Here is a 24,907-nt window from a genome sequence, read left to right as displayed (position 1 = left end):
GTGACTATGCATTGTAGTCTTGGCATCTGGACCAGACTCGCCCAAATCCTTTTCCAGACAGGTCTTCATCGCAGAATCAAGTTACTTGGTATTCCTAGTGTTTCTAGCAGAAGTTGACATTGTGTGTTCATGCTTTAATGTGGATCTGTCTTTCCATTCCTAAACAGTAAGTCCTCACCTTTTTAAGCTATACTCATTCAATTAAAATCACCTCTAATTATGGTAGTAGATGTTGAGGAAAATGCAACTTGTGAATGGCCTCTCTGATCCCTCTCTAGCAAGGACTAAGAGTCATTTAGCTGTTTGTGTGCAAGGCTGTTTGTGCCTGTCTAGAAGTTGAATTTCCATAGACTTACTCACCTTTCAGTTTGACGTTAATGTCACTTCAGTGTCAGAGGTTATAGAGCGGGAGCCAACAGGAAGAACTGATAAAGYAGAAACTTTTTCCCCGAGCCGGAAGAAAACACCATCAGCTGGCTGGAAAACTGAGGAAACTATTCTGAAAGGTTACATCTGAAAACATCCTTTTGTTAAGGGATCCTTCCTCCATCTACTGGGAGTCTGCTTCCTGAAAAAAGCTTCTGACCTCAGCATGCCGTGTAGGTCATTGCAGCCTTCTCCCACACTGTCTTCTGATCTCCACCTTCTTACGGAGGAGGCCTTGGAGTGTGTTAGCGCTTTGGCAGAGGAAGCGGCAGTTGGATCTGGGCTGCTCCTATGCCATGTTGCTCTGCTGATGTGGTCATGTCGTGTTCCCACTGCCTTCCAACTCTGTCACACTGAAGTCACACTAGCATTGCGGGTCGCTCTGAGCTTTCCTGCCCTATCTTTCTTTGAAAGATAAAAATAAATAATAATAATCACTGTTTTTCTTCTATTGATGAATTTTCAGCAAGCAATGTGGCCCTTGGCTTAGAAGAGTTACTATGAGATTGTGGAACAACTACAGCAAAGACTGGAAAAAGCTTGAGTTAAGGGAATTTTGAAGTAGGGAGAAAAGAGGGAGTTAAGTTAGGGTGGGTTTTTTTTCCTTCCTTTTTCTGTTGAAGAAATGTTCCTTCCTCCCCCACTTTACCACTTTATTTTATCATTTATCTAGTGCAGGMATGCCCTGGCTATGGTTTAGACTTTTGCTTTGGAGCAATAGAAGCCAGAGTTGATATGTGAGCCTGTGGTTTGTGTTGTAATTCCCGATCAGCTCACACGGTTGACCGAGCACCACATTTCCTCAGGGCTGTGCTTGCTGACTGAGGCTCACAGTTCAGTTTTATCATCCAGGTGTCACACCAGGGTAAAACAAATGTACTGTCACGCACAATACAACAGCTAACTCAGAGGGTTTTTTGCCTCCCTTATGTTTTCTCGACGTTTTCATGGAAGCTGACCTGTGTGTAGAAGCGATACGAGCTTTCTGTGTTTTTTCCAGACTGTTTGGTCAAATCTAGGTACAGAATCTCTTTCTGATCCAATTAGATGAGACAACTGACCTTTCTCACAACAGCTCTGAGTGAAAGAAGCTGTGATTTATTCTGTGAGAAAAGGAATCAGAGAAAGAAAACTACTCTTCATTGTACTCATCTTTACTGCTGAAGCATCAATAACCTCTTTGGATTTGCCTGTCATCACCAACTTTCTCTCCTCTTCCCTACTCAATTTTGTCTTGCATTTTCATGTACTTGGTTCCTTTGTTTTGTTAGAGGAAAAAGCCCCCAGCTAAATCTGTCCAAAGATTTCTCTTCCTTTCTGCCTCTCAAACGTCCCACTTGCTTGTTAGATCCTCCAGATGTTGAGAAATCTCTGCTGCAGGAGTACCCCAGCCCAGCAGCTGCCCTGTGGGATAACAGGACAACCCCGTGCCCTGCTGCGTGGCTCTGGAGTTGTACAACTGAATCGCCACACCTGGACTGACTTCCAAATTGCTGTCCTGAACGTCTGTGTTTTGCTTCTCGGGACAGGGTCACTGTCAGCTGCAGCAATATCCGTTCGTCTCCTGGTTCACATGCTCCAGAGCATTCTGGGATGGCCCGATACAAAGACTGCCTTATGTTTGCATATGTGATTCTGTTTTTTCCACATCATTGACCTAGTGCCTTCCATGTCCTTGGTTATGCAATGGCTGCAGGACGGTTAACACTGTCCTGGCCAGAGCTACAGCTGCGTTTCCTTCCTCCKCACGGGGCTTCCTGCAGGCTTCTGAATGTTCACCTGACTCAGGATTAAGTGTGGTCTTTCCAATCCTCAAGTATWAGAGATCCTTGTAACCACAACTGTGTGGCAGCTTGTGCAGGTTCATGCTTCTGCCTGACCTCACAGATATGCTGTTTCCCTTTGGTCTGTGTGACACACACTATTTTTCTGTTGAGTGATTTTATTTTATTTTTTCCTTCTCCCCTCRCCATTATTTTCTTGGCTACAGCTGGGCTTTGCTGATCTAAATCTGGCAGAATTTGCGGGCTCTGGATCCACTGTCCGTTGCTGTTTGCTGGAAGGATATGATACAAAGAACACCCGACAAGACAACTCTATCCTAAAGGTACAGCAGTCAGTACTGCCACAGCAGGAATCCTACTGTTGAACTCAGAAAGATTGTTGCCAGAATGCAGTGCTAGGCCTGAAAGAAAATCCTGTTATATACCAATGTGGGACTTCTCGGCCACAAAACAGTTTGATTTTATGCTGCTAGTCTGATTTGGGAAGTTTCCCATTATCCTTGGTATTTTGGTGTGTGTATTGGTGACCCTCAATAGCACTTTTTCATCAAGGAAAGTGTGAACAGAGAAAAAGGTCTGAAGCGCATTCTTAGGCTTGCAGGCTGCTTTCCCACTGCTGCAACAAGGAGTTAGTGATGCCAGTGCTTGGGACAGAGAGGGGAAGTATCTTRCTAAATCCACAAAGTTGTTTGTTTGGGTGGGGKTTTTTTGTTTGTTTGTTTTTTTGAGAGAGCRGAATTAGGTCTTCCTAATCTCTCCACGTAGACCTTGATCTCCTGGCCGTGGTGAAGTGAGAAACCTGCTGCAGCGTGGCTAATGACCTGCCTTGTCCCTTCTCTCTAGGTCACGATCGGGATGTCCCTGCTCTCAGGAGACCCCTGCTTCAAAACGTGAGTTTCTAGGTGCTCGTCCTGTTCTGGGGAGATTGGGACACCTCTTTCCTTTGCAGATCTTTGTTGGAGACTAATTGCTGGGAAGTGGGGAAAAAATGTCCCTAGGATTCAGAAGTACCGGGAAAGTCTTGAAACTGGTTCGATTGCTGAATCAGCCAGAGTAGCATAGCCAGACTGTGCAATTGCTTTGTTCGTGTTCTCTGCTCTGGTTTACCTAGCTGTGAAAAGGAAGTGTCTGCTACAGGGTTGGGGGGCCTGAGTGTCTGAATCAGTGATAACATCTACAGATGTTAGATGTGAGGGGTCACCTGCAAAGGTCTACTAAATTGTRTGTCAGTTTTAACTACTGCTATATGAGGTGGAGGAAAAAGTATTTTTCATACCTCTTTTTTACCCTTAAATATGATTTCCCAATCCCTTGGATTCTGTCAAAGGACTGGGAAGGAAACAGTCGTGCTTGTGTCAGTTAAGATTTGGAAACTAATGGGCGTTGATAACAAACCCCAGTGTTTTAAATCAGTGGTGGAAACTCTCATAGTTCTGAGGTTGGTCGGTGACAAAACTTGGGTGACCTTGGAGAAGGAAAAGGTCAGGGAAGAAAAAGTTTTAGAAACAGATACATTTCAGCATTTGTGTAATAATATCATACAAGATAAAATGTTGAATCAAAACAGCAGAAAAAATACTGCAACACTGAAACATTTTAATTCCTCGTTTCTTCTATAGGGACCTGGGCTCACAATTTGTATTAATTAGTAGAGAAACTGCAATCCTGTAATTTTATTTTAAAGCGTCGCTATAAGAAAGAGTAAATGCATTTAAGCTATGAAGGGGTTTTGTTGCTTTAGGAGTTGTTAGGGAATCAGCTAACAGATATACTAGCAAAATGAACCTTTATGTGTAAAGTAGCAAAATTTTGCAGTCCGAGCCAGTCTGCCATAGTGTGCTATAAACTGGACTATATACAGCAAGATTGCCGTGTACAAATAAAAACATTTTGCATTGATTTAGAACAGTATAAAGGAAGAAAGCTTTACCTTAAGGTCATTTCTTGTAGCAGCAATGTTCTGTACTAAAAGGTCTAATTTTAGGAGCTAGCTTAAATAGCATTGCTTAATAAGAATGCAAGATAATTTGTCCACTTTAATTCTTAACTCAATTTATTTTGTGAATGACTTTCCATAGTGCCGCAGCACTTTGAGACTTTCAAAGCCTAAATGCAGTGTCATCTAATTCTGAAAAATTTCTGCTTCAGAAGGAAGTTTAATAAGAAAGGTTTGAATATCTTAAACCGTAAGTTGGTAACAGWAACAGATGTTTTAGATTTAGGTTACTATGTCTGACAGTAAATAATAAATACCTGGTGCACTTTCACTRTGAAAGAAATTTCCACATACGAAGYGCCTGAAAGTTATATTACATTGAATGTAAATATCAATTTAATATAAGTAGGGTCAGTCTGAAAGTCAAACCTCTGTATTTTCTTCCTGGATTTTTTTGTAGTCATCCTCATCTTTTCTTTATATGTTGATGGTGTGCATATATCTAAAAGTTGAATGTTTGCGCGTAGAATAGCCGCTGATCAGTAGGGCTTTTGCAAAATGACACTCCTTAGAGCATTAGGCAGGAATTAAACTGTGCTGGAAAGTCGGTCCAGATTGTGCTCCCTGAGCACTTACTTTCTGCAGCGCTCTAATGACCCTTTTCAYGGGTATCGTGCAGTTGGGGAGAGCAATCTGTTTGCCTGCCCCGACAGACACACAGGCTTCTCTGGCAGCTGCTGCAGGAGCRGTTTGCTTAAGACTGGAAGTGCCTTATTAACCTGTGAAGCAAAGCCCCTAAAGTACCCAGCTGCATGTAAATCACTGATAATATGATTAGGGAGCTTTTTTCCCTGTGGAAGGCRTGCTGTGGGTTTCCTGAAACCTTTACAGCAGTTTTGCTGCCCATATGAAATGTTTTTAGCACTGTGTTCTTTCTCTCAAAATACTGAAAGATCCTCTAATGTAGCATCTTCTTTCATTCACCTCAGCTCCAAGTGAGACAAATAAAAGTTTTTCTTTCTTGCTCTTCACTTAAAAAGCGTAGTATAATCAGTTAGTTGCAGTTTAGACTTCAGGCTACAGGAAAGTTAGGGTTCCAGCAGGAATATTAACTTTGCCACACTGCACATGCCATGGCTTCTACCCAAAAACACTTCTGGAGGAAGGGAGGGAGTTCCAGGCGCTTGCAGTTCTATCCTGGAGTCAGCATTTACAAAGGGATGTTGAGAGCATGCAGAATAACCAGAAAAAATAATTTTGACAGCTGGAAAAATACTTTAGTCTCACTGAAAGGGAGTTTAATCTCCAGCTGAAAAATGGAAATGTTATTTGATCATTGTAAAAATACTTTTATGAGTATGTTGAAGTTGCTGGGATAAAAGGCTCATTTGATCTAAGTCAGAAAGGTGTAATGAAAGAGTGCTGGAATTTAGAGTTAGACAAAAGCAAATCAGTTCCTGTTTGTGAGTCTACTGGAACGTGCTGTGGGAGGGCAGCTCTTGATGTTTTTTTCTTGAGGATTCTGCAGTCTAAGAGGCTAAGAGCTTGTGGTCTTGTATAAATTATTGGAGGACCCTTTTTGCCTTCATTTACCTTGGAGACTTGCTTTTCCTCTAAAATGCCAACTTGGTCATCCAGATGCATTATGAGGTAGAGAAGATCCAAACTTTGCATGTAGGAAAGCAACAGCAAATATCATGGCCAGCTGCAGAACCTGCAGGCTCTCCTCCTGCCTCCCGAAGGGCAGGGTGCCGGTGGGAGTGTGGGGGGATCCTCTTTATAGGCCCCAGTGAAAGTGCCAGTGTGGTAGGGTGATTCCCAGTCCCTACCTACTTGTTTATAACGTTCTTCACTTTTGATTACAGGCCTCCTTCCACTGCTAAATCCATCACCATACCGGGACAGGACTCCACCCTGCAGCTGACCTGTAAGGGTGAGGGRACCACAAGCAGCAACAGCAGTTCAGCCACTATTGGCTCTCTCCGTCAGACCAAGCCAAGACCTACCATTCTTAGCTCTGGTATGATTGCCCATCCTGGAGGCTCATGCAATGCTTGGCTGTCCCTGGACTCTGTTTTGTTTTTCCCCAGCAACTGCAAACACAGAAATTCTTTAATTTTCCGTGTCCCCCCCCCCCGCCCTGCCTAACTCCTTTACTCATTAAAAAAGATTAAGAAAAACAAAACCATCTATTAAATCTAATTGTGGAGAGGAAGCATGAATCTTTGCAGCATGCGTACTTCTGTTACGGGAGATAAAGCAGTTTGTTCTTGTTGCTGAAGATTTAATAATTCATGTATTGCATTCATTCCTGCTTTCTCTTATATTTAGTGACACTTAGCATTGTTCTCCACTCAGCTATTCTGTTGCTGTTATCTTCTAGAAAAGTTCCTCTGCAGGTTTCAGTGGTTGGTTAGAGAGCTAATGGCCTTGTTCCAGCTGCTGATGCAGAGTTCTTTGGCTTCTGTATGAGCCCATTTTCAAGGGCAATCTACTTTCCCATAGCTTTTTTTCCCCCAGCACAGTCCAAATATGCAAGCAGATAGGTACACACTGCACCAAAATAACACTCTAGTCACATTACCTCTGTGACTTAGCACAGTGTGCGAGTGTTCGTAATAAACCTGATACGTTACGCTTGTGCAGTCTTTAGATAAACTTTCTGAAAGAGAGCACAGGCTAGAGTGATGGCAAGGAGCAGAGGTAATGCTGAGGTTTCTGTACCAAGTTCGGATGCAGTTTAAGTGGCATGGAGTCTCTCACAGGTGATAGAAGGGGAAATGTAGTAACAGGAGAAGCACCCAAATGGAAGGTGTAATACTTTACTGCCAGTGGCCTTTCTTTTCTTTTTTATTCTTAGCTTAATGCTTTTAACTATGGATAGCTTCAGATACTACCTATCTTTCTAGGTTCTTCTTAGTGCTTGTAAATTCAGGTGKTAGATGCTAGAGTTAGTGCAAAGCTTGGTGGAGAAGATTGTTGCTAGCTCCTATACTCACCACAGCTGTTTCTAAGTTCTATGTTAGCCTGTATAGCAAGGCTCTGCCSACAGGCTTGCCCTTTCCTTAATCTAGTGTTCCAAGATAAGCCTCCAGTCTGAGGCAGGGGGGCAATGTGCTGACTTGGTTACAGTATAACTGAAGTGCCCTGTTGTTTCTTGGCAGGTGTCCTGGAAGAACCAGATCAGAATCTGTCCAGTCCAGAGGAAGTCTTCCACTCAGGGCACTCGCGAAACTCTAGCTACGCCAGCCAGCAGTCCAAAATCTCTGGTAATCATAGATCCATGAGGCTCTACCATCATCAGCCCCATTCTTTTTGCTCCCTTGCAAAAAGCTTTTAGAGTGATTTGCATCCTTGTCTCTATCACTAAACTCTGTAATCTGACTTCTGAGTTTTTGGTTTTTGTGACTACATATGAGTTTCTGTGTATGAACCTAAGTCTATGGGAGCAGAAATGCTGATCTGGAACTGGCCTGCCTGTTAACTGTGCTACTGGTAGGGGGTGYAGATCTGTTTTGTAATCACTCTGCATCTGCAGGCTACAGCACGGAGCACTCCCGTTCTTCTAGTATGTCTGACTTGACCCATCGCCGGAATACCTCCACCAGCAGCAGTGCATCTGGAGGACTTAGTATGACGGTGGAGTGTCCCGAGGGAGAGCGGGATCACAAACTAGAGAAGCCACCTCGGCCCCCCAGACCTGGCCTTCTGCTGGATAGACCCTCTCGGTATGTAACTGGAGCAAAGCCCTTTCTCTGGGAAGGCAAGATTGAAAGTACAAAGACTCTTTTGTCTTCAAGCAGTGGTAAATTTGAGGAAGACATTGGAAACGATGCTATTGCTGAAGGAAGCAGGAGAGTATCCTAAAGTCTGTCGTGAAAGTATGGTCAGCTTTTCCCTTTATTTTCTCTCCCCAGGAGGAAAAAGGATTCAGTGGAGAGTCATCCAACCAGAGTGGATGACACTAGGATTGATGCTGATGATATAGTGGAGAAAATAATGCAGAGTCAGGACTTCACAGATGTCAGCAATACTGAAGGTGAGGAGATGAGTCTCAGAGGGGAGGTCTGGCTGTTGCTGTAGTAAAGCTGCTGAGCTTTTACGCTCAGGATCTGATTTGTCAGATGCTCCCTTCCCTTTTGACAGTAACTTGGTTTCAGTGCTTGTTAGATGTTTCTACAATTGATAAACTGTGGATCTGAGAGCTGTGCATCCATTTGTAAACAGCACTTGTTGCTGTTCTATAGACTGCAACTGAGGTGGAACACCAGCTTAAATATACAGGATGGTCAGGAAGGGAATACTGATTCCTCACGGCAGTGGAAATGGGTTGCATCAGTTCTCTGCGCTGCTGTGGTAGCCTTTGTCCAGGGTCATCCCAAAAGTATTTAAAGTAGGAGAGCACAACTGGAGGGGAAACAGCGCATGTCTTGGCAAAAAGAATGGAAGAAAGATGGATTGCAACATGTTTGTGATCAGGCTTCTCTGAAGGAGCGTGAGAAGAGGTTTTCTCCCTTGCAGTCACAGCATTTATTAAGAGAACTAAAAGTAATAATACAACTGCCTTTGTTTTAATTCTCCAGTTTAGGCTAGAAATCAATCTAATCATCCCTTTTATCTAGTTGTGGCTTTAGCTAGGTCTTAAACCCTTACTATTAGTAACTATAGTTTACCATTAGTCACCTCAAATGATTGCATACTACAACCCTCTTTTTAATACAGGGTTTTACACCCCACTCAATGTGGGTTAAAACTAGACTGAATATAGCTACTTCTTATCAGCAGGACAGGCTGGATTTCCTCTCCAATGATGACCCTACAGATACAGTATGGGGCCCCACATCATATGTCCAGATGCTTTTAAACTGGCCAAGAACTTAAATCAGTGTAATTGTCTTAAAAGAAGAAGCTGTAGTAATGTGATAGAATTAATTTCTCTGCGTTTACTCTTCCAAAGCTTAATACTGTGGTTGATTTATACATGAGGATCCTTTWTAAAGCAAGAAGAGGAGTTCCCAGGGGCACTGTTACTGTGGGAACACCACTAAGTGTGCCCATGCATTCGCAGAAGTGGACTTATTCCCTTGCTGAACATTGTGTAATGCAGCTGGTGGGGGAGGGCATGCCTGGTGATCATCAGTAGTTCTAGATTTTGATATTTCTTGCTTCTCTATCTGCAGACAGTAACCTAAGGTTGTTCGTAAGCAGAGATGGAACAACTACATTGAGTGGTATTCAGTTGGGAAACAGGTAGGTTTCCTGAAAGGTTGGCAGACAGTGGGGCTGCAGAGAATATTAGTTAGCTCTTTGTACCCAGGGAACTTTCGCCTTTGCTCCAGGAGAGATTTCTAAATGTCATGTGGCTTTATTCCTACATCAATGTCCCCATATCCCTCTGGTGACAGACTACAGCTGCACTGGAGTATGCATGCAGTTCTCAGCAGAAGCTCAGAGGGATAATTCAATCTTAGCTGTTAGATCCAAGAACAGAAGTAAGAAGGAGTAAAAGGACAAAATGGTGGAGGTTTGTCCCTGTTTGCTCCTTTGCTCAACTGAAGGCAGGAATTGAAGGCTTTGCCTCCTGCTGGACTGCAGCAAAAATGCAACAGCCTGGTTTATTGTCCCTTCTCACTCCCCCATCCATGTCCTTCAAGGGCTGGTTCTCTTATAAAAGACTTCTGGAAAAAAAGTAATCAGTCAAATAAAACTTTGTCTTGCCACAATAACTTTTAATGCAGTGTCTTGGCTAGTTGCATTTGCTAAGTTTTATAGCACCTTTTGAGGTAAAAACACAACATGGTAAATGCAAAGATGTGCCAACCTCAGTGGCAAGGCTGGGAGCTGAGCCTTTTCTGGCTCTTTTTCCCTCAGCCCCTTTCCTCTCTCCTTTAGAAGGATTGATGTGTTACACCCAGCTCTTTCAAATGCTCTAGTGTTAGCTTGCCACGTAGCTGTCTGTTTTGTGTTATGTAGGTTGACTTCTTGCCAGACTGAATAGTTATTTTCAGGATTTTGTGTGGGGTTAGAGTAGGATGTTCCTAAGTGGAGAGCTCTGAAACAGAACTTGTTTGCCGAAAGGGACTGAAGAAAACAACCTGGCTTTCTCATCTTCTTCCTCTCCACCCCCTTAGGGTCTCATCTGGAGTTTACGAGCCAGTGGTGATTGAAACCCACTAAATGTGAAGAACTGGGTAGAGCTGCTGGAAACGGACCCCCTACCCAGTCTGCTGCCACATGGATGCCAATCTTTACCTCTCTTCATGCAGCATTCCAGAAGGGATTTTTCCACACCCCTCCCCATACATTTGCACTGCAGAACTACTCCGAGACCACTCCAAATCACGCACTTTCCCTGTGTTGGCATTACCTTCCTCCACTTCCAGTTCTTCCAGTGCCTGCCCTCCCCATGTTCTGATGAGATTCAAGGTATCTGTTGGGGTTATCCTTACTCATAGAGGATTTTGCTCTTTTGGAGTCCCTCACTTCACACATTCATTCACAACAGGAGATTTCTCAGCTTCTGTCTCCCCAAACCATTGGGTTATACCACTGTGAACTCTTGAAACCACTGGGGGAGGAGGGAATCATTCTAACCAAACTGAGAGCTGCTTTTTGGTGACATGATGAGATAGCTACTTGCAGGATGCTTTATTCCACCAATTCTACAAGGGAACATCACCTTCCTAGGTAACAGTTTTACTGAGCAAAGTATGCTGTGGTGTGCACTTCACCTTCCTACTCTTCAAATCCCCAAACATCCTCTTCTCATAGGAAATATCTCCCAAAAGTGCATTTCCAAAAACTACTGCAATCCATATGGGAGTTGAGAAATGGTTAAATGCTAATGCTTGTTATACCACTAACTGTATTACCCCCTTCCACTGCTGGGCATGGAAGGGCAGGGTTCATCTATTAGCATTAGCAAGAGCACTTTAGAGGTTCCAGATTTTACGTGGAGGAGGCTTGTACTTGCTGTTCCGGGAGCATAATCTGTGTTCCCTGGACTGACTCAGCAAATGGTCACTGTTGAGGCTTGGAATACAAAGCCTCCTTTTTGGCTCAGGAAGGGAACTGCCTTTCTTGGACCATGAAAAAGAATCTTGTTATCTGATAACCCTCTCCTGGGCCGGAGCACGGTGCAGTTGACTGTAGTGGTCTCCGTTGTGGTGATGATTAACGTTGTCTCTCTTGGCCTGGGCCAGAAAGGGAATTGCTGTTGGTTGACCTTTCCTGCCCTGTCAGCAGGGATCTTTGCTTGATGTGGTTCCTTTCAGGGCTGGGGAGAAGCTCTGACTACGGCAAGATGAAGCCTCCATCTTTGCCTTCAAAGGTAGTATGGATGTTTTCTGCCATGTTAACCACAGCAGCTGTTCTTACCTGCTCTGTGGCAAGTGAATTTTTCTGATAAGGCTTCAAACTGTTTTCTGGTTGATCTTTCAATTGCTCTTCTTTTGTTTGATTTCTGCAGTTGTCTTACACTGTAGCTGCCTCTTTTCCTTGCAGTGCGTGATGGAGAATTTAGTCTTTCAGCTCTCACTTATAGATTCTCCTGGCAGCTGAATTGCAAATGAGGATCTATGCAGACTCCAGCCATGGGCTGTCAGCAGGCTGTGCTTGCAGCTCTTCCTGTACAGAAACTTTCAGCCTATAAGCTATTTCTGTGTAGTACCCTTTCCTCTTCGCTGTTGTATTGTGGTAGCACTCAGCAGCCATACACTTTGAGTGGTGGCACACTCCAAGGCATGGCTAGGAATGTGCCCTGCTGTGGCACACATGTGCGTGCACACTCACTCGTGCACACACCTGTCCCATTTGGTAAGGAAAGCCTTGTAACAGATCACATTGTTGTTCACATTCTAGTTATTATGAAGGCTTTTTTAAAAAAAAGAAACAAAAAAAAAAAAGAAAAAAGATTGTGGTCTCTATGACAAGAACGCATGCAGATGAGCTACTGGAAAAGGGGATTTGGCAGAAGATTATAAGAAACCAGAAATGAAAGCGCCTTGCTTTCTTGCCCTGCAAGCATGGAGATGGCTGCATGGAGGGGGTGCTAGGCAGTGTAGCAAAGCTATACAGCTGCTTACTCTGTTTTTGTGGTTTCTCTACTCAAGTCAGTAGATTTCTTTTTATAGTTGGACAGACCACATATAGGATGTGAATTTTTTCACCCCTTCTCCCTTTCCCTCCAAAGGCAATTAAATTTGGATCAGGGCAAGAAGGGGTATGGCAACACCTTGGTTTGGTTTAATGTAGGGAAGCATTATTGGATCTTTTGAGTCTGTCTAAAGCAAAAGCTCTTTCACGCTTGCTAGTGTATTTAACGGTGATTTCTTCATTCAGTCTGGGTAGTTTTGTCACTCACTAGCAGGCTGGTGAGTTCCCTGCTTGGTCTGGGTGAGATGTGCACTGTTCTTGGGATGCTGCATGTTTACATGGTGGCTTTTCTCTCTTCCTGGGCCTCTGCCAGAAGGCTAGGACTCACCTGACCCCCTGTTCAGGTCGATGCGAGGGCAGTAGTACTCTCAGACCATAATGTGTGTTGTTCTGTCTGGAGATAGCCATAGCAGGAGCCGAGGGGCAGGCTGCTCACAAGCACAGAGCACCTGCTGCTCCCCGGGGGCCAGGGAAGCCCTTCTGGAAATCGGGTCCAGCGTGCTGTCAGTGTGGCAACAGCAAAAAACAGGCCTTGAAAGGGGCAAAAATAACCCAGGAAAGAGGCCAAACCCAGCTCAGTTCTGCTGCTTTGCTTCTCTTCCCATGAAAAACGATGGTAGTCGCTGTCAGAGCAATTGGGAACCCAGGGCTCTCTTTCTGGCCTCCAACGGGTGAGTCTGCTGCTCTGAGATGCTTGCTACTAAGCACGTCCTAAGTCCCCTGTGACACAGAAGAAGGAATATCTTTCCAGTGAGGCAGAAGAGGAAGCAGTTGAGCTGTTCAGAAAGCTGGTCTTCATCTTCCCCAGGCTGGCAAAGGCGTAACTTGCTCTGTCCACATAGCAGTGGCCAACTTGGACATGTCTCTGGCTTCTCTTCCAGCTTGGTGCATCACTGCTCGCGTTCCCGATAACTGTGTCTCATAGGGTGTCTCTTTCTTGTTTCCACGTTATTGGCTCCACAGATCCTGGTTTGTAAGTAGCTTTTTAGCTCTCCTGCCGCTCATTTTGAAGAAGAAAGCGGCCCTAGTCGTTCAGCCTAGCACAGCACAGCCAGGGCTGGAGTACCCCGCACAGACAGACCTGTGTAGAGAGGTAGGAGCAGTCTACTTCTATTTCTAGATTTCACACTGAGCTCCAGCCACGCATCCCGTCACAGGCGATGCCCAGCAGTTCCTGGTGGTGGGTGCACCTCGTGGTGCTGAAGGAGGCTGGCGTGGACCTGGGGCCGCTTGGCTGGCTGACTTGCTGCCGTCTCTTGGGAAGCTGCGCTCKTGAACATTTTTTCCTTGCGGCATTGCTGCCATCTGTTCCTTGTTGGACTTTGAAAATTTAAGAAGCGAATCAGTTTCCAGACCCAAACCACAGGCTAGTTTCCTTTGTTTTTGTTTTTTGGGGTTTTTTTTGTCTTGAAATTTATTGAATTTTTTTATAAACCCAGCAGGCTGGTGTTTTTTGACTGCATTATTGTTTCATTGATATTTTATTCCTGAGGGGCTGAGGGGGGACTTTGCTCCCCATGTTGTTTCCCTTCTCAGGGGATTCAGAGATGAATTAGAAAAGTTAAAGGACCTTATTGGCAAGACTTTGCATCCCCTGCATCTCTGCCAGTGGCAAGCAGGGCTGCTCATTCCAAGCTGACCCTAGGAGGGCAGAGCTGGCTCTCTGCTTTGGTCTTGGGGCCAGGTGAAACGCGGGCTCTGCTCTCCCAGTTCCTGGACCTCTAGTTGGTGAAAATCCCCTGCAAAGAGTTGGAAGAATCAGTATAATTTTTTACTAACTTTTTTTTTAAAAAACAATATAAAATGAGTGAATGTTAAAAAGAAGATAGTTGTGGATCAGTGAAGGAGATAGGCTTTCAGTTGGAAATGGTGATGGAGAAAAGGGGGAGAAGGATGTTGCTCCTACATCTTTTTTTGTATGGTTGGCACTTTAAAAGGGGGCTGTCATGCTGTCCTGACCCTAGGCGTAAGGGACAGCCAAATTCATAATCTCTTCCCCCTCATTGCCACATCACTCTGACCCTTATGGAAAGTTAAGTCCTTTTAAATGTTTGTTTCAGTTTTTAGAGGGTTCTGAACTGGGCTGTGACCCACAGAAACATATTTCATTCAAATCTTAATAGGAGGGGTTGACTTTTATTTATTTTGTTGTTGCTGTTTCTTTTTAAACTGGTGGTTGTGCAGCTGGACTCTGCACGCGTTGTTGTGAACCTCTGGGAAACCTCACTCCAGGTACGCTAGAGCACCTCGGTCGACCGCCCCTCCTGGAGAGGGGCCCCAATCCTGCCCTCCCCTCCGCGCTGCCTTTACCTCGGGAGCTGTGAAGCCATCCTCTGCCCCTCCTTCCCCGACCCCCTGCCACCCCACCTTGTCTCTAGCTGTGGTCAAAGCCCTGTAGACAGGGCGGGTCCCTGGGGACAAGTTACTGCAAACACTGCCTGGCAGCAAGTGTTTGTACCGAAAAGCCACTTCCTCACTGGGGATTCGTTGTGCAAAATTTGCCCCCCACACCCCGCTGCCCTCCCGAGAGCTGCATCGTCCATCAGCCCACCTTCGCGATCCTAACCCAATCTCTTCCATGTCACTGTCGCCCCTACGCGTCAGGAGGGAGCCAACATGGAAACCTGGGAAACACAAGGAATTTGGATGAAGCTTTGAGCTGGAGGTGTGGCTGAGCCTCTTAATTTGCCTCAAATAGAAGAAATAATGGTAGAGCCCGTATTTTTGTGGGGGAGGGAGGGGAACGGGAGATCCTTTTATTTTCTTGAAAGTTATTGAGCTTGGTGATCTKCAGATGAGGTGCGCACTTGATTTATATCAGATTCTATAGAGAGATCACTGATATTTTTGGAAAGGGAATGGGTCTATGCAAACTTCCAAAATTGCTTGAAAGATAGTTTAACATTTTTTTACTTTGAAATCTAAAGATARATCTAACTTTTGTCTTAAAAGCAGAAGTGCGTTTAGAAAGAGAAGCTACTTCACTGCTCTATTTTGATGATGATTCTTGGAAAGTTTAGGCTGGAGGGAATGACTATTTTTCACCATTTTTATCTTGCTCCTCTAGTTTCATTTCTTTTTCTAATGGAATGCTGTGCCGTCTTTGATTCAACAGATTGTGTTTGTATTTTCTGTATCTGGTTCCTAACGTAGAGAAATAACATATATGAGGAAATCATTATAATGTCAAATGTTGTTATGGTTTGGGGGAAAATAAAGGTTTTTTGGTACTTCATACTGATTCTTCTTGGGCTTTTTTTGCTTGTTGTGTGTGTGTGTGTGTGTGTGTGTGCGCGCGCGCGCGTGTGTCCTTTGGTTTCAAAAATATCTGCTAAGAAAGCAAAGGAGTCAGGTGCTGGCATGCAGAGCCCAGGAATAGGATTTGGCTTCCGCCCTCCAGGATTTCCTTGGCAGCTGTGCTGCAATGGATATGGAGATCCCTGCCAACCTTCCCTGATGGCATGAGAAGTGGGTGGGGAGGGGGCACAGYCTGAAATCCAAGGGGAAGGTGAGCTGGCACGAAGGCAACTTGCCAGCAACATCTCATGTGCCCGAACGCCGTGTCCAAGCAGAGGACAYGTGTTTGAAGGGCCTCATCCTGGTGCAGTCCCAGGACCCGCTGCTGGCTGCAAAGGTTGGAGGGGAGCTGTGACGGGGAGGGAGCTGCTGGGCCCAGGCAGAGGCTGGGGCAGTTTCACCAGCTCTGTCAAAGCCTCAGTGGTGTGCTCTGAACATCTGCCCCTTTCCCTCTGCTGCCTCCCCTTCCTTGGAGGATCCCCGTCGGCCCTCAGCTGTTTGCTCCCCTTCCTTGGAGGATCCCCGTCGGCCCTCAGCTGTTTGCTCTTGCTTTTCCTTTTCCTCCAGGTGCAGTGCGCGCATGGAGGAATCGCTCTGTGACACAGGATGCAAGCATCTCGTGTTTTGGAGCTGTTTTTCAGCTAGTTGGCTTTGAGATGAGTCACCTCCATCAAAACTCACAGGCATCAGGAGTTGCTAGAAATTAAAACAAGATCAACTGAGTGATCAGTGAGGCTGAGTGGACGCCTGTGGGAAGAGCTCGCTTCAGGCTGGAGAGCGAATGATGGAAAGAGGGGTCTTGCTTTCATGGGCCAGAAACTGAAGTGACGGAGGTTTTCTTGGCTTCGTTCCTGTGGCAGGATGTAACGCAGGCGGCCGCGGGGCTTTTCCAACGCATTATCCTCCTGTTTACATGTTCGCTTTCTTCTCACGGCCCTGTGCAACTACAAACTGAGGGGTCATTGGCAAAGACCGCTGCTTAAAGATTTTTTTTTAAAAAAAAAAAAAGATGTCTACATGGTAGTAGTTCAGAGCAGATTTTTCTAGGGAGTTTTGTGTTTTTCCATAAATCCACTCGCATCGCCTGCGGCTGTGATCGTGATCCCGGGCACCTCCGGCTCGATGTATCCCGGCAGGGCCCAGGTTGGCCGGCGGCGGCGCGGGGCAAGCAGCAGGCTCGCGCGGAGGGAGGAGGCCGAGTGGAGCCGCGGCCTCCCCGGCCTCCCTCGGAGAAGGACGAGGGGCCTTGCGGGACCCGGCGGCCGCCCCGCGGAGGGCAGAGCGGCACCCGGCCCGGCGGCCCCGCGGGCGAGCAGAGCGGGGTCCGGCCTCCCCGGCTGCGGCGCTCCGGAGCTTTAAAAATTGCCCAGTAGCGAATTAAATGGGAGATTTAAAATTTATATTATTAATAAATAAAACTGTGTTGATACTGAAATTAAAGCGTAATCATGATTACTGCACTAAACCGTAAATTCAAAGGTAGGACGAACAGTGGCCTGAAGGAGCCACGGCCAGAGCCCTGCGGCCCCGSACTACATCACCCGTCGTGCCCCGGGCGAGGCGCGCCTACATTTCCCATAATGCCGCGGGCCGGAGCCYGCCCGCCCGCCCCCGCTGATTGGCTGTCTGTCGCCGAGCGTGGCGGCCGGGCTGGGGCCCTGCCCGCTGATTGGCTGGCGCCTCCCGGAAGAGCGCTGCTGGCGGGGAAGGAGCTCGGGGCTGCCCGTCGCCATGGTGAGTGGGGGTGTGGGCGTCTGCTGCCCCCTCCCTGGGGGGCCGGGGGCTGCTGAGGGATCCGCTGCCCCCTCTGGGGGGGCAGGGGGGGGCGGAGGGATCCGCTGCCCCCTCTGGGGGGGGGCGGAGGGATCCGCCGCCCCCTCCCTGTGGGGAGGGATCCGCCGTCTGTGGGGCAGTTGAGGGATCGGCTGCCCGCGCTCTGTGGGGCGGGGGGGGTCGCTGCCCCCTCTGCTTTGCCTTGCAAGCGCCGTTTCCCACTTGATCTCCTCGGGTGTCAGGAGCGCGGAGGAGTGCGGCCAGCTGGGAGTGCCGGCCGCCCTCCCCCGCACCYACCCCAGGAGCGCCGAGCAGTTGGGGTGGGCAGGGACCTCTGGAGAGCGCTTGGTCCAGCGCCTGCTCGAGCAGGGTCAGCTGGCGCAGGTTGCCCGGGGCTGTGTCCGGTTGGGTTTTGAACCCCCCAAGGATGGGGAYTCCACAGCCTCTCTGGGCAACTGGTTCCAGGGTTCAGCCACCTGCACAGTGAAGAAGTGCTCTCTCATGTTGAGGCGGAATTGCCTGTGCTTCATTTTGTGCCCGTTGCTTCTCATACTGTCACTGGGCACCACAAGAGTCTGACCCTGTCCTTTTGACACCCTCCCATCAGATACTTGTACATACTGTATCTGAGCCTTCCCTTCTCCAGGCTGAACAGTCCCAGCTCCCTCTGTCTCTCCATGTATGAGAGATGCTCCAGGCCCTTAATCATCTAACTCCAGTGAACCCAAGTCTGTCTTGTACTGGGTAGCCCAGCTCTGGACTCAGCACTCCAAGTGTGGCCTCACCAGGGCTGAGTAGAGGGGCAGGATCACCTCTCTTGCTTGCTGGCAATGCTCTTCCTAATGCAGCCCAGGATCCCATTGGCCTTCTTGGCCACAAGGGCAAGTTGCTGGCTCATATCCAACATGGTGTTCACCAGAACCCTGAGGTCCTTCTCTGCAAAGCTGCTGTCAGGTGTGTTGGCCCCAGCCTGTCCTGGTGCAAGGGGTTGTCCTCCGCGGGTGCAGGGCTCTGCACCTCCCTTTCTTGAACTTTATGAAGTTCCTCTCTGCCCATTTCTCCAGCCTGTAGAGGTCCCCGTGACAGGCAGCATAGTCCCCTGGTGTATCAGCCACTCCTCCCTGTTCGGTCCCAGCTCCCTCACTCCTGTAGCTGTAGTGCCCGGCAGCCCAGGGTGACCTGGCTCCATGATGAATGGCCCTTTGAGCTCCTTTGGAGCTAGTGAGCCTCAGCATGGAATCAGTACGGTTGGAAGTGACCTCTGGAGATCATCTAGTCCAACCCCCGAATGAGTGGCCCATGTCCATTCTTGACCCGCTGGTGTTACAGTGGAGCTGGGTCATGACTCATGCTGTTAACACTGGGCGCTAGAACGCACTGAGTGTTAAGACTACTCTGCAGCTGAGGAGGGAGGCAATTTAGAAGGGGCCAAACTGAAGCCTGGAGTACCTGCCTCTGACAAGCACCGGGGTTTTCACCGTGTTAAATGTTCAGGCTCTTGATTTTGCTTGTTCCTCAGGAAGTAACCTAAATACCACAATTCCTCCTTAAGTGTGGTGCTTCCTGCATTGCAGGCTTATGGATAGAGAGACTGAAATCCCTCAAGCCCCCCTGCAGTGTCTAGGCTTTTCCAGGGTTCCCTATCTGATGAAGTGATCGGACCATGTAGCTTGAAGCCTGCTGAAGCTCAGCAGAGGGTTGTGTTGGTGCAGGCTGGGAGTTAGTACTTCAAAGCACTTGGTCAGTGTCGCTGGAGTGTGCAACTTGTGTGTCTGCTGTAGTGGCAAGACACAAAATCCACGACCGCTCCAGAGGAGGAGGGTGTGGCTGTTCTCACTGAAGTGCTTTTGATAAATCATTTTTGCTACATTTTTCCATTTTTTTTCCAAAGCTGTAGCCATACATTCTTCTAAGCTGGGGTACAGTAARTAGGATGTGCCCATTAACTGTTTCTGCTCAGACACTGCAAAGTGATGATCCTGCTCTGACTGTCTCTTACTTTACAGGCCACAGCAACAGACCGGGTGGTTGGATTTGGCTTGGTAGCCTTCAGCCTTGTTCTCTTTGTTTATTACACCATCTGGATCATCATACTGGTATGGGTCTTGCTCTGCCTGTTGTAATCTCAGGAACTTTGCTGCTATGTTCACCTAGACTTTATTTAGGTGCTCGTGTGTCCTTCTATCTGAAAGAACTCTGTTTTGCCAGCTTCTTGGTGAAAAATGTCAGTGTAGTATTTCCTGTAGTTTGCTGGTTCACACCTTACCCTTTCTAGGTGTACTTGCCCTTATCTGGGTAAGATCAAGCTTAGATTCTGCCACTTGCCCTGAGGCTCTGAGACAGATTTGGCCATTGTAAGAGTTGAGGCTCACCTTAACTGTCATCAAGAGCTAAACGCTTAGCTGTTCTGGAGGTGTCGGATAAGGACTGTTGTCATTAGTGCTCACTTTGGCTGTCTTTGGATTCCTAGTTTTGGTGGGAGGTGACAGAGGGAAATATAAAAAGAGATTCTACTTACTAAATCTGGAGCCCAGCAGGGAGAAGAATTTAGGGAATGTGGAGCTCTAGAAAATTGGAGAGAGCCTGACAGTTTGTCTGCTTTCCCAGACACATCAGCTGAGGTAATGAGTGGTATCTCCCTGGAAATCCAGGCAAGAAATGTCTCCCTGTGAGCTTTGCAGGTGCGAGAGGTCTGGTTCAGCTTTGGGCTGATGTCTGAATTCCAAGCAGCTTCCCCTCTAAGCTCTGAGAGTTTTGGATTCCCCTCTACAGTCTGCTTACTCTGTTGTCTAATATGTATAGATAGAGTTTGTAATCTTAGGAGCTCTATACCTACATTCTCTGCTACCTAGAAACTATTATACTGCCTTCTAGTGTCCAAAGTATTCCATTTCTTCAGCTTATGAATCCTGGCAGGATCTCCATGAAACAAATCCAGTGCTATCTGTTCCATTTTACAAACACTAGAAAGTTCAGGGATTTGGTATGTTCAGCACCAAGCAGGACATCAGTCACTGCCCGGCGTGAAGCCCTGAGCTGTGGGGTTCCTGTGCCCGTGCTGGGCAGAGCCCCTCTCATGCTTTGTGCTCCCTGCACTGCTGACCACTGAAGTACTTTGCTGCTCTTTTGTTACYGTGTTCTCTGCAGCTGCAGTGCTGTTGCGCAGTGGCCCTAGCTACATGCAGCTCTAGTCACCCTCTTTTTTTTTTAAGGCATCTTTTCTAGCCTGATGTTTCTATCCTGCTTTGGAAACCACAAAGCTGCAGGTGTTGGGGACTGGCCATAGTGCTGAGCCCACCTGCTGATTCCTCTCTGTTTTCTGCAGCCATTTATCGACAGCGACCATGGGATCCATCAGTACTTCTTGCCCAGGGAGTATGCTGTTATTATCCCCGTGGTAGCTGGGCTCCTGCTGCTGCTATTTATAGGTGAGTGTTATCTCTGTAGTTTTAGTTAGAAGTTTCTAAATTAGAAAAAGAGAAGAGAGTTGCAGGCAGGTTAGCTGATGCATGATGCTTGTGAGATGCTGCCTGTGGCTCTTGAAGCAAGAGCTCAGCGCAGCACTAGGCCTGCGGGATAGGCTCTGGTGGTGCATGTGTGTGCACACACATCTGCAACTCCAATTGTTTGAGCTTGTGGAGTTGTTTCTCTCTGCTGAGGTTCTGTTTCTCACTACAGTGTGTTTCAAAAGCGCTTGTAACTGGAAGTTTTCTGATTGAATCTGTCCTCTTTCTCGTGGTAGGCATTTTCGTAGTGATTGTGATGTGGAAGAACAGGAAACCTGCAAAGAAATTGGACTGAAGGCCCAACTGAGAGAGCTGAGAAGAAGGCATCCACCTCACAACATCTTAGCCAGGGAAAGACTTTGCCTGCAGCACCAGGCAGATACCTCTTCCAAAACTCTCTCCTTTAGTAGAAAGGATGCTGAGCTGGCTGCTCTCTCTCCAGCATTCCTACCTGAAGAGGCATGACCTGGTGTAATTTACTGCTTACGGACCAAAGGGAAGCAAATCTCTGACCTACAGGAGCCATCCAGAAAGGGACCATAACTCCAGCTATGACAGATCTGCTCCTCGGCTGGGGCCACATGTAGCGGTGACGGCTTTAGCCTGTGCTGCGGGGGGAGAGCCGTCAGGGCACATCTCTGAACTGTCAGGTGCTCAGCCTCTGGGAAGTTCTCCTCTGCTCTTCCTGTGTCCAGTAGTTTGTTCCTAATGGGTTTTTACATATGGTTTGTTGAGGTTTTAATTGGATTCAAGATGTAGAGGAAAGAAGACTATTAGCTTGCAGAAGGCAGACTTGCCTTCCCCCTTTGCCTCCAGGAAGGGCTAATTGTGGTTCCTGGTGGGCTCACGTTTATGAAGAGGCTCCCCTGTGAGGCTGGCTTGGGAGAGGATCAGGACAGGCCCATTTTCTGCTGTTCTCTGGCAGGACTGCCTGCAACCCCTCCTGCAGATGTCCAGCTGAGGGGGTGAGGTGGAGGTTGTGCCCTGGACTGCAAAGGAAGCATTTGGCTTCTCCGCTAATGAATGCGGGTCCAACCACAGCTGTCAGCCACTGGCTTGGTTCCTGCCCTTGGCAAGGCTGTGCTCACCAGCATGGTTGGGGCCAAGCAGACAGGCCTGCAGAGCTCCATCCTCCCATTATGGAGTCTCTTCTCCTGGCAACAGCTTCTGCCCTGAGGTGTGCAGCCTTGGCATGTCCTTCAAACTGCAATGAGCTGGAATCACCCTCAATAAAGGTCTGCAAGATCTTGATCTCTGTTCTCCTGTGTTGAGTGCACAGGTGCAGCAGGCCTGCAGGAAAGCAGGGGTGGATTCTCCTCCCCGTTACTGGAGCTGCTGTGCCTGGCAATGCCCAGTCTTGTTCGGAAAGGTGCTGCCAGTGTCCACAGGTTCTCCTTGGCCCTCATTCTGCTGGTGCAGCCCAGCAGTGGAAGAATCGGGGCCATCAGGTGGTGAAGATGCAGCTGGGTCAAAAATACCTGCCTCTCCCCTGCCTTTGCTGTGTCTGGCAGCAGGAACAGAGGCTGGTGCCATCCCTTGGGAGCAAAACAGTGGAGTCAGGCAAGAGCCTGTCATAGGGTCACCCAGCCAAATGCAATGACAGGGAGTCCCGTAGGAGGAAGAGGTGAAACCCCAGTGAGGTGACAGGCAGGAAGGAGCCAGAGAGAACCTGGCCAGGGCCGTGACTGATGTACGCAGCCTCTTGCAGACTTATTGACCCTGTGGTGCTGGGGAGGGTTGTCCTACCCAAGCTGAGGTAGCTCCAGCTTCTGCGATGCAACAGGACCCTTGGGTCCTTCTTGCACATACTGTGAACTTCCCCTACAAGGTAGCAGTGTTTCCTATCGTCCTTCATCCCTCTGGGGAGCACTGCTGATCGTTAGGAGACCCCCCCCCCCGCCCCGGGGTACCGCGGGTTTAAGGACCCCGGCCGTGTTTTAACTTGCTGTGTGGCTGGAGCTCGAAGGTGATAGAAGGCAAGTCTCCAGCTGGAGCTTGCTTTCTCTTTGGAGCTCATGCAGAGGCTGCCAGGCTGCAGCCAGTCATGCTCATGTGCTGCCGGTGCCCTCCGCAGAGCCACCTCCCTGAGGCTGAGTGCTCCATCTCTTCCTCATCTGCATCTCGCTGCTTCTCCTTCTCCCCTTGTGAAATCTCCAGCTCCTCTTCCCGGCTTCTCAGCGCACTGGAAATAGCTCCAGCCAGCCCCATGAAGATGAGTTTGTGCTGACGCAGAGGTGCTTCACAGAGGAAAGCAAAAGGGGGAAAAAAATCAGTCATGTCTCTTACGAGTTTTCCCAGCCTGCCAGGTCCAGAGCTGTGCTCCCTCCCTCCCCCACAGCTCTCCTGCCTCCGGCTGCCTCCAGGACCGGGTCCCTGMGCCTGCTCTCCTGGCCCCAGGGAGCTGGAGTGCGTCACCACGGCCTGCCCAGGGCGCTCTGCCAGCAGCGCGGTGGGCGCCTCCGAGGAGCCCAGGTAAGAGCAGCGGGGCAGAGGCTGGCTCTGGGGCAGGCAGGAGCCCGCTGGGCGCCCGGCRCTGGGAGGGTTTGGAGCAGTCGCTTCCCCCTTTTCGGGTGGGTGGTCAGCGGTCGCATCGCGTGGACCCCGTGGGGAGCAGCGGCCGCTYATGCCCAGCCGCCCCGGCGCCCAGGAGGGGCTGGAGACCCGGCCTCCACCCCGGGGAGCGCCGTCGCCGCGGGCCCCGCTCGGGGGCTTGCCCATGGGCGCCGGCTGGGGAGCGAGCGGGACCCCAAGCCCCAGTGGCTGCCTCGCCCCAGCCCCTGCGATGCCGCTGCCCCTGCCTCAGTTTCCCCAGCGCTGGGGGTGCCCTTCAGCCCGGGCCAGGCTGCAGAGAGGAGGCGTTAACCCCTGTGGGTGCCAGCAGGGAACCTGCCGAGTGTCCTCAGCGCAGCCCCAGCCCTTAACCCTTGCTCGCCTGCACCGGCCTCCCCCAGGAGCCCTCCCAGGGCCTGGGGATGGGGCGGGCGGACAGGGCGACGTCCAAAGGGGGAAGGGGCTCTCTGGGGCAAGCCCGCCGGCGTGGGCTCCGTCGCCCGGGCCCTGCCCCACTGCCGCATCCCCAGTGCTGATGTCACCCGTGGGTGGCCGCGGCAGGCAGCGTGCCGGCGCGGGCAGGCTGGGCGCCGGGCAGGAGCTTCGGCAGGCTAGGGGCCGTGGGGGACCCGCTGCGTCCCTGGGCCCCGTCGCCAGCGGGAGCGAGGAGCCAAGGATGCGGCGGTGAGCGGCCGCGGGGGGAGGAGGAGGAGGAGGAGGAGGAGAGGCAGGGAGTAGCCCCGTGGCTGGCGCGCGGGGAGCGCGGCTGTGGGGCTGAGGTAGGTGAGAGGGCTGGGGCCATCCCACCCCCCCACCTCCCCGGCCTTGCAAAATCCTCCCTGCGGGCAGGAAGGAGGGGAGGGAGCACGTGCAGCCCCGCGCTGGAGCCGGGGCCGGCTCCCAGCGGGTCTGATGCTGCGCAGGCTCCATCCTCGGGGTCTCCCCTGCCCGCGGTGCCCGCGGCAGCRAGCGATACCCCGCGGCGACGCCGCGATACTCCCCGTCCCCGCGGTTCCCCCGCAGCGGGGCCGGCCGTGCCCTCCGCTCCGGGGGCCGCCGGCACGGCTTTGCTTCCCGGGGGCGTTTCGGGATGGGTTCCTGCCCGGAGTCCCCACCGGGGCAGCAGCTGTCTTGCGAGGCCCCCGGGGCCGGCAGCTCCGGAACGGCGTGGGCACAAAGCCGGGCGGCTCCGCGGGCGCCCCGGTTCCGGAGCACCCCGGCGGGGAGCAGCGGCCGCGGCCGGCACCGCCAGGGCCCCCACCCCGGCTCACCTCGCGGCCCGGCAGAGCCCCCCAAAGCGCCGCTCGCCCCGCGGTGCCCGTGCCCTCCTCACCCCCCTCCCCGTCCTGCCAGCGTCCCCAGCCCCACGGCAGCCCCGACGGCGGGACCCCGCGGGGACGACGGCGCCCGGCGCGAGGACTGACGCCGCGGAGGCCCGACGCTGCCCGGGAGCCATGGTGAGCGTGTGGGGCCGGGGCCGG

General features: G+C 49.7%; 3 protein-coding genes across 3 annotated transcripts in view; all 3 read left to right on the top strand.

Annotated features, from left to right (window-relative positions):
• Positions 1–15,537, top strand: part of EEIG1 (estrogen-induced osteoclastogenesis regulator 1) — a 39,325-nt gene extending 23,788 nt beyond the window's left edge. Inside the window, exons 5-12 of the mRNA XM_085320129.1 lie at positions 2,417–2,533; positions 3,054–3,100; positions 6,012–6,166; positions 7,311–7,415; positions 7,685–7,874; positions 8,064–8,185; positions 9,327–9,396; positions 10,278–15,537. Of these exons, the coding sequence (XP_085176255.1) occupies positions 2,417–2,533; positions 3,054–3,100; positions 6,012–6,166; positions 7,311–7,415; positions 7,685–7,874; positions 8,064–8,185; positions 9,327–9,396; positions 10,278–10,323 (852 nt within the window). The 3' untranslated portion in view covers positions 10,324–15,537. The remainder of the gene's footprint in view (positions 1–2,416; positions 2,534–3,053; positions 3,101–6,011; positions 6,167–7,310; positions 7,416–7,684; positions 7,875–8,063; positions 8,186–9,326; positions 9,397–10,277) is intronic.
• Positions 15,538–17,289: 1,752 nt separating this feature from the next.
• Positions 17,290–22,127, top strand: DPM2 (dolichyl-phosphate mannosyltransferase subunit 2, regulatory). Its single transcript, XM_085320095.1, has 4 exons — positions 17,290–17,331; positions 19,377–19,466; positions 20,696–20,798; positions 21,113–22,127. The coding sequence occupies exons 1-4, from the start codon at positions 17,329–17,331 to the stop codon at positions 21,169–21,171; spliced, it is 255 nt and encodes an 84-aa protein (XP_085176221.1). The 5' UTR covers positions 17,290–17,328; the 3' UTR covers positions 21,172–22,127.
• Positions 22,128–24,880: 2,753 nt separating this feature from the next.
• Positions 24,881–24,907, top strand: part of PIP5KL1 (phosphatidylinositol-4-phosphate 5-kinase like 1) — a 3,632-nt gene continuing 3,605 nt past the window's right edge. The window contains exon 1 of the mRNA XM_085320065.1: positions 24,881–24,896. Within this exon, the coding sequence (XP_085176191.1) occupies positions 24,881–24,896 (16 nt within the window). The remainder of the gene's footprint in view (positions 24,897–24,907) is intronic.

The sequence above is a fragment of the Rhea americana genome, unplaced genomic scaffold (assembly GCF_003343005.1).
Source record: "Rhea americana isolate MKP2758 unplaced genomic scaffold, rheAme1 scaffold_61, whole genome shotgun sequence".
NCBI lineage: Eukaryota > Metazoa > Chordata > Aves > Rheiformes > Rheidae > Rhea > Rhea americana.
Note: the sequence above shows the minus strand (reverse complement) of the source record. Positions and strands in the feature narration are given on the sequence as shown.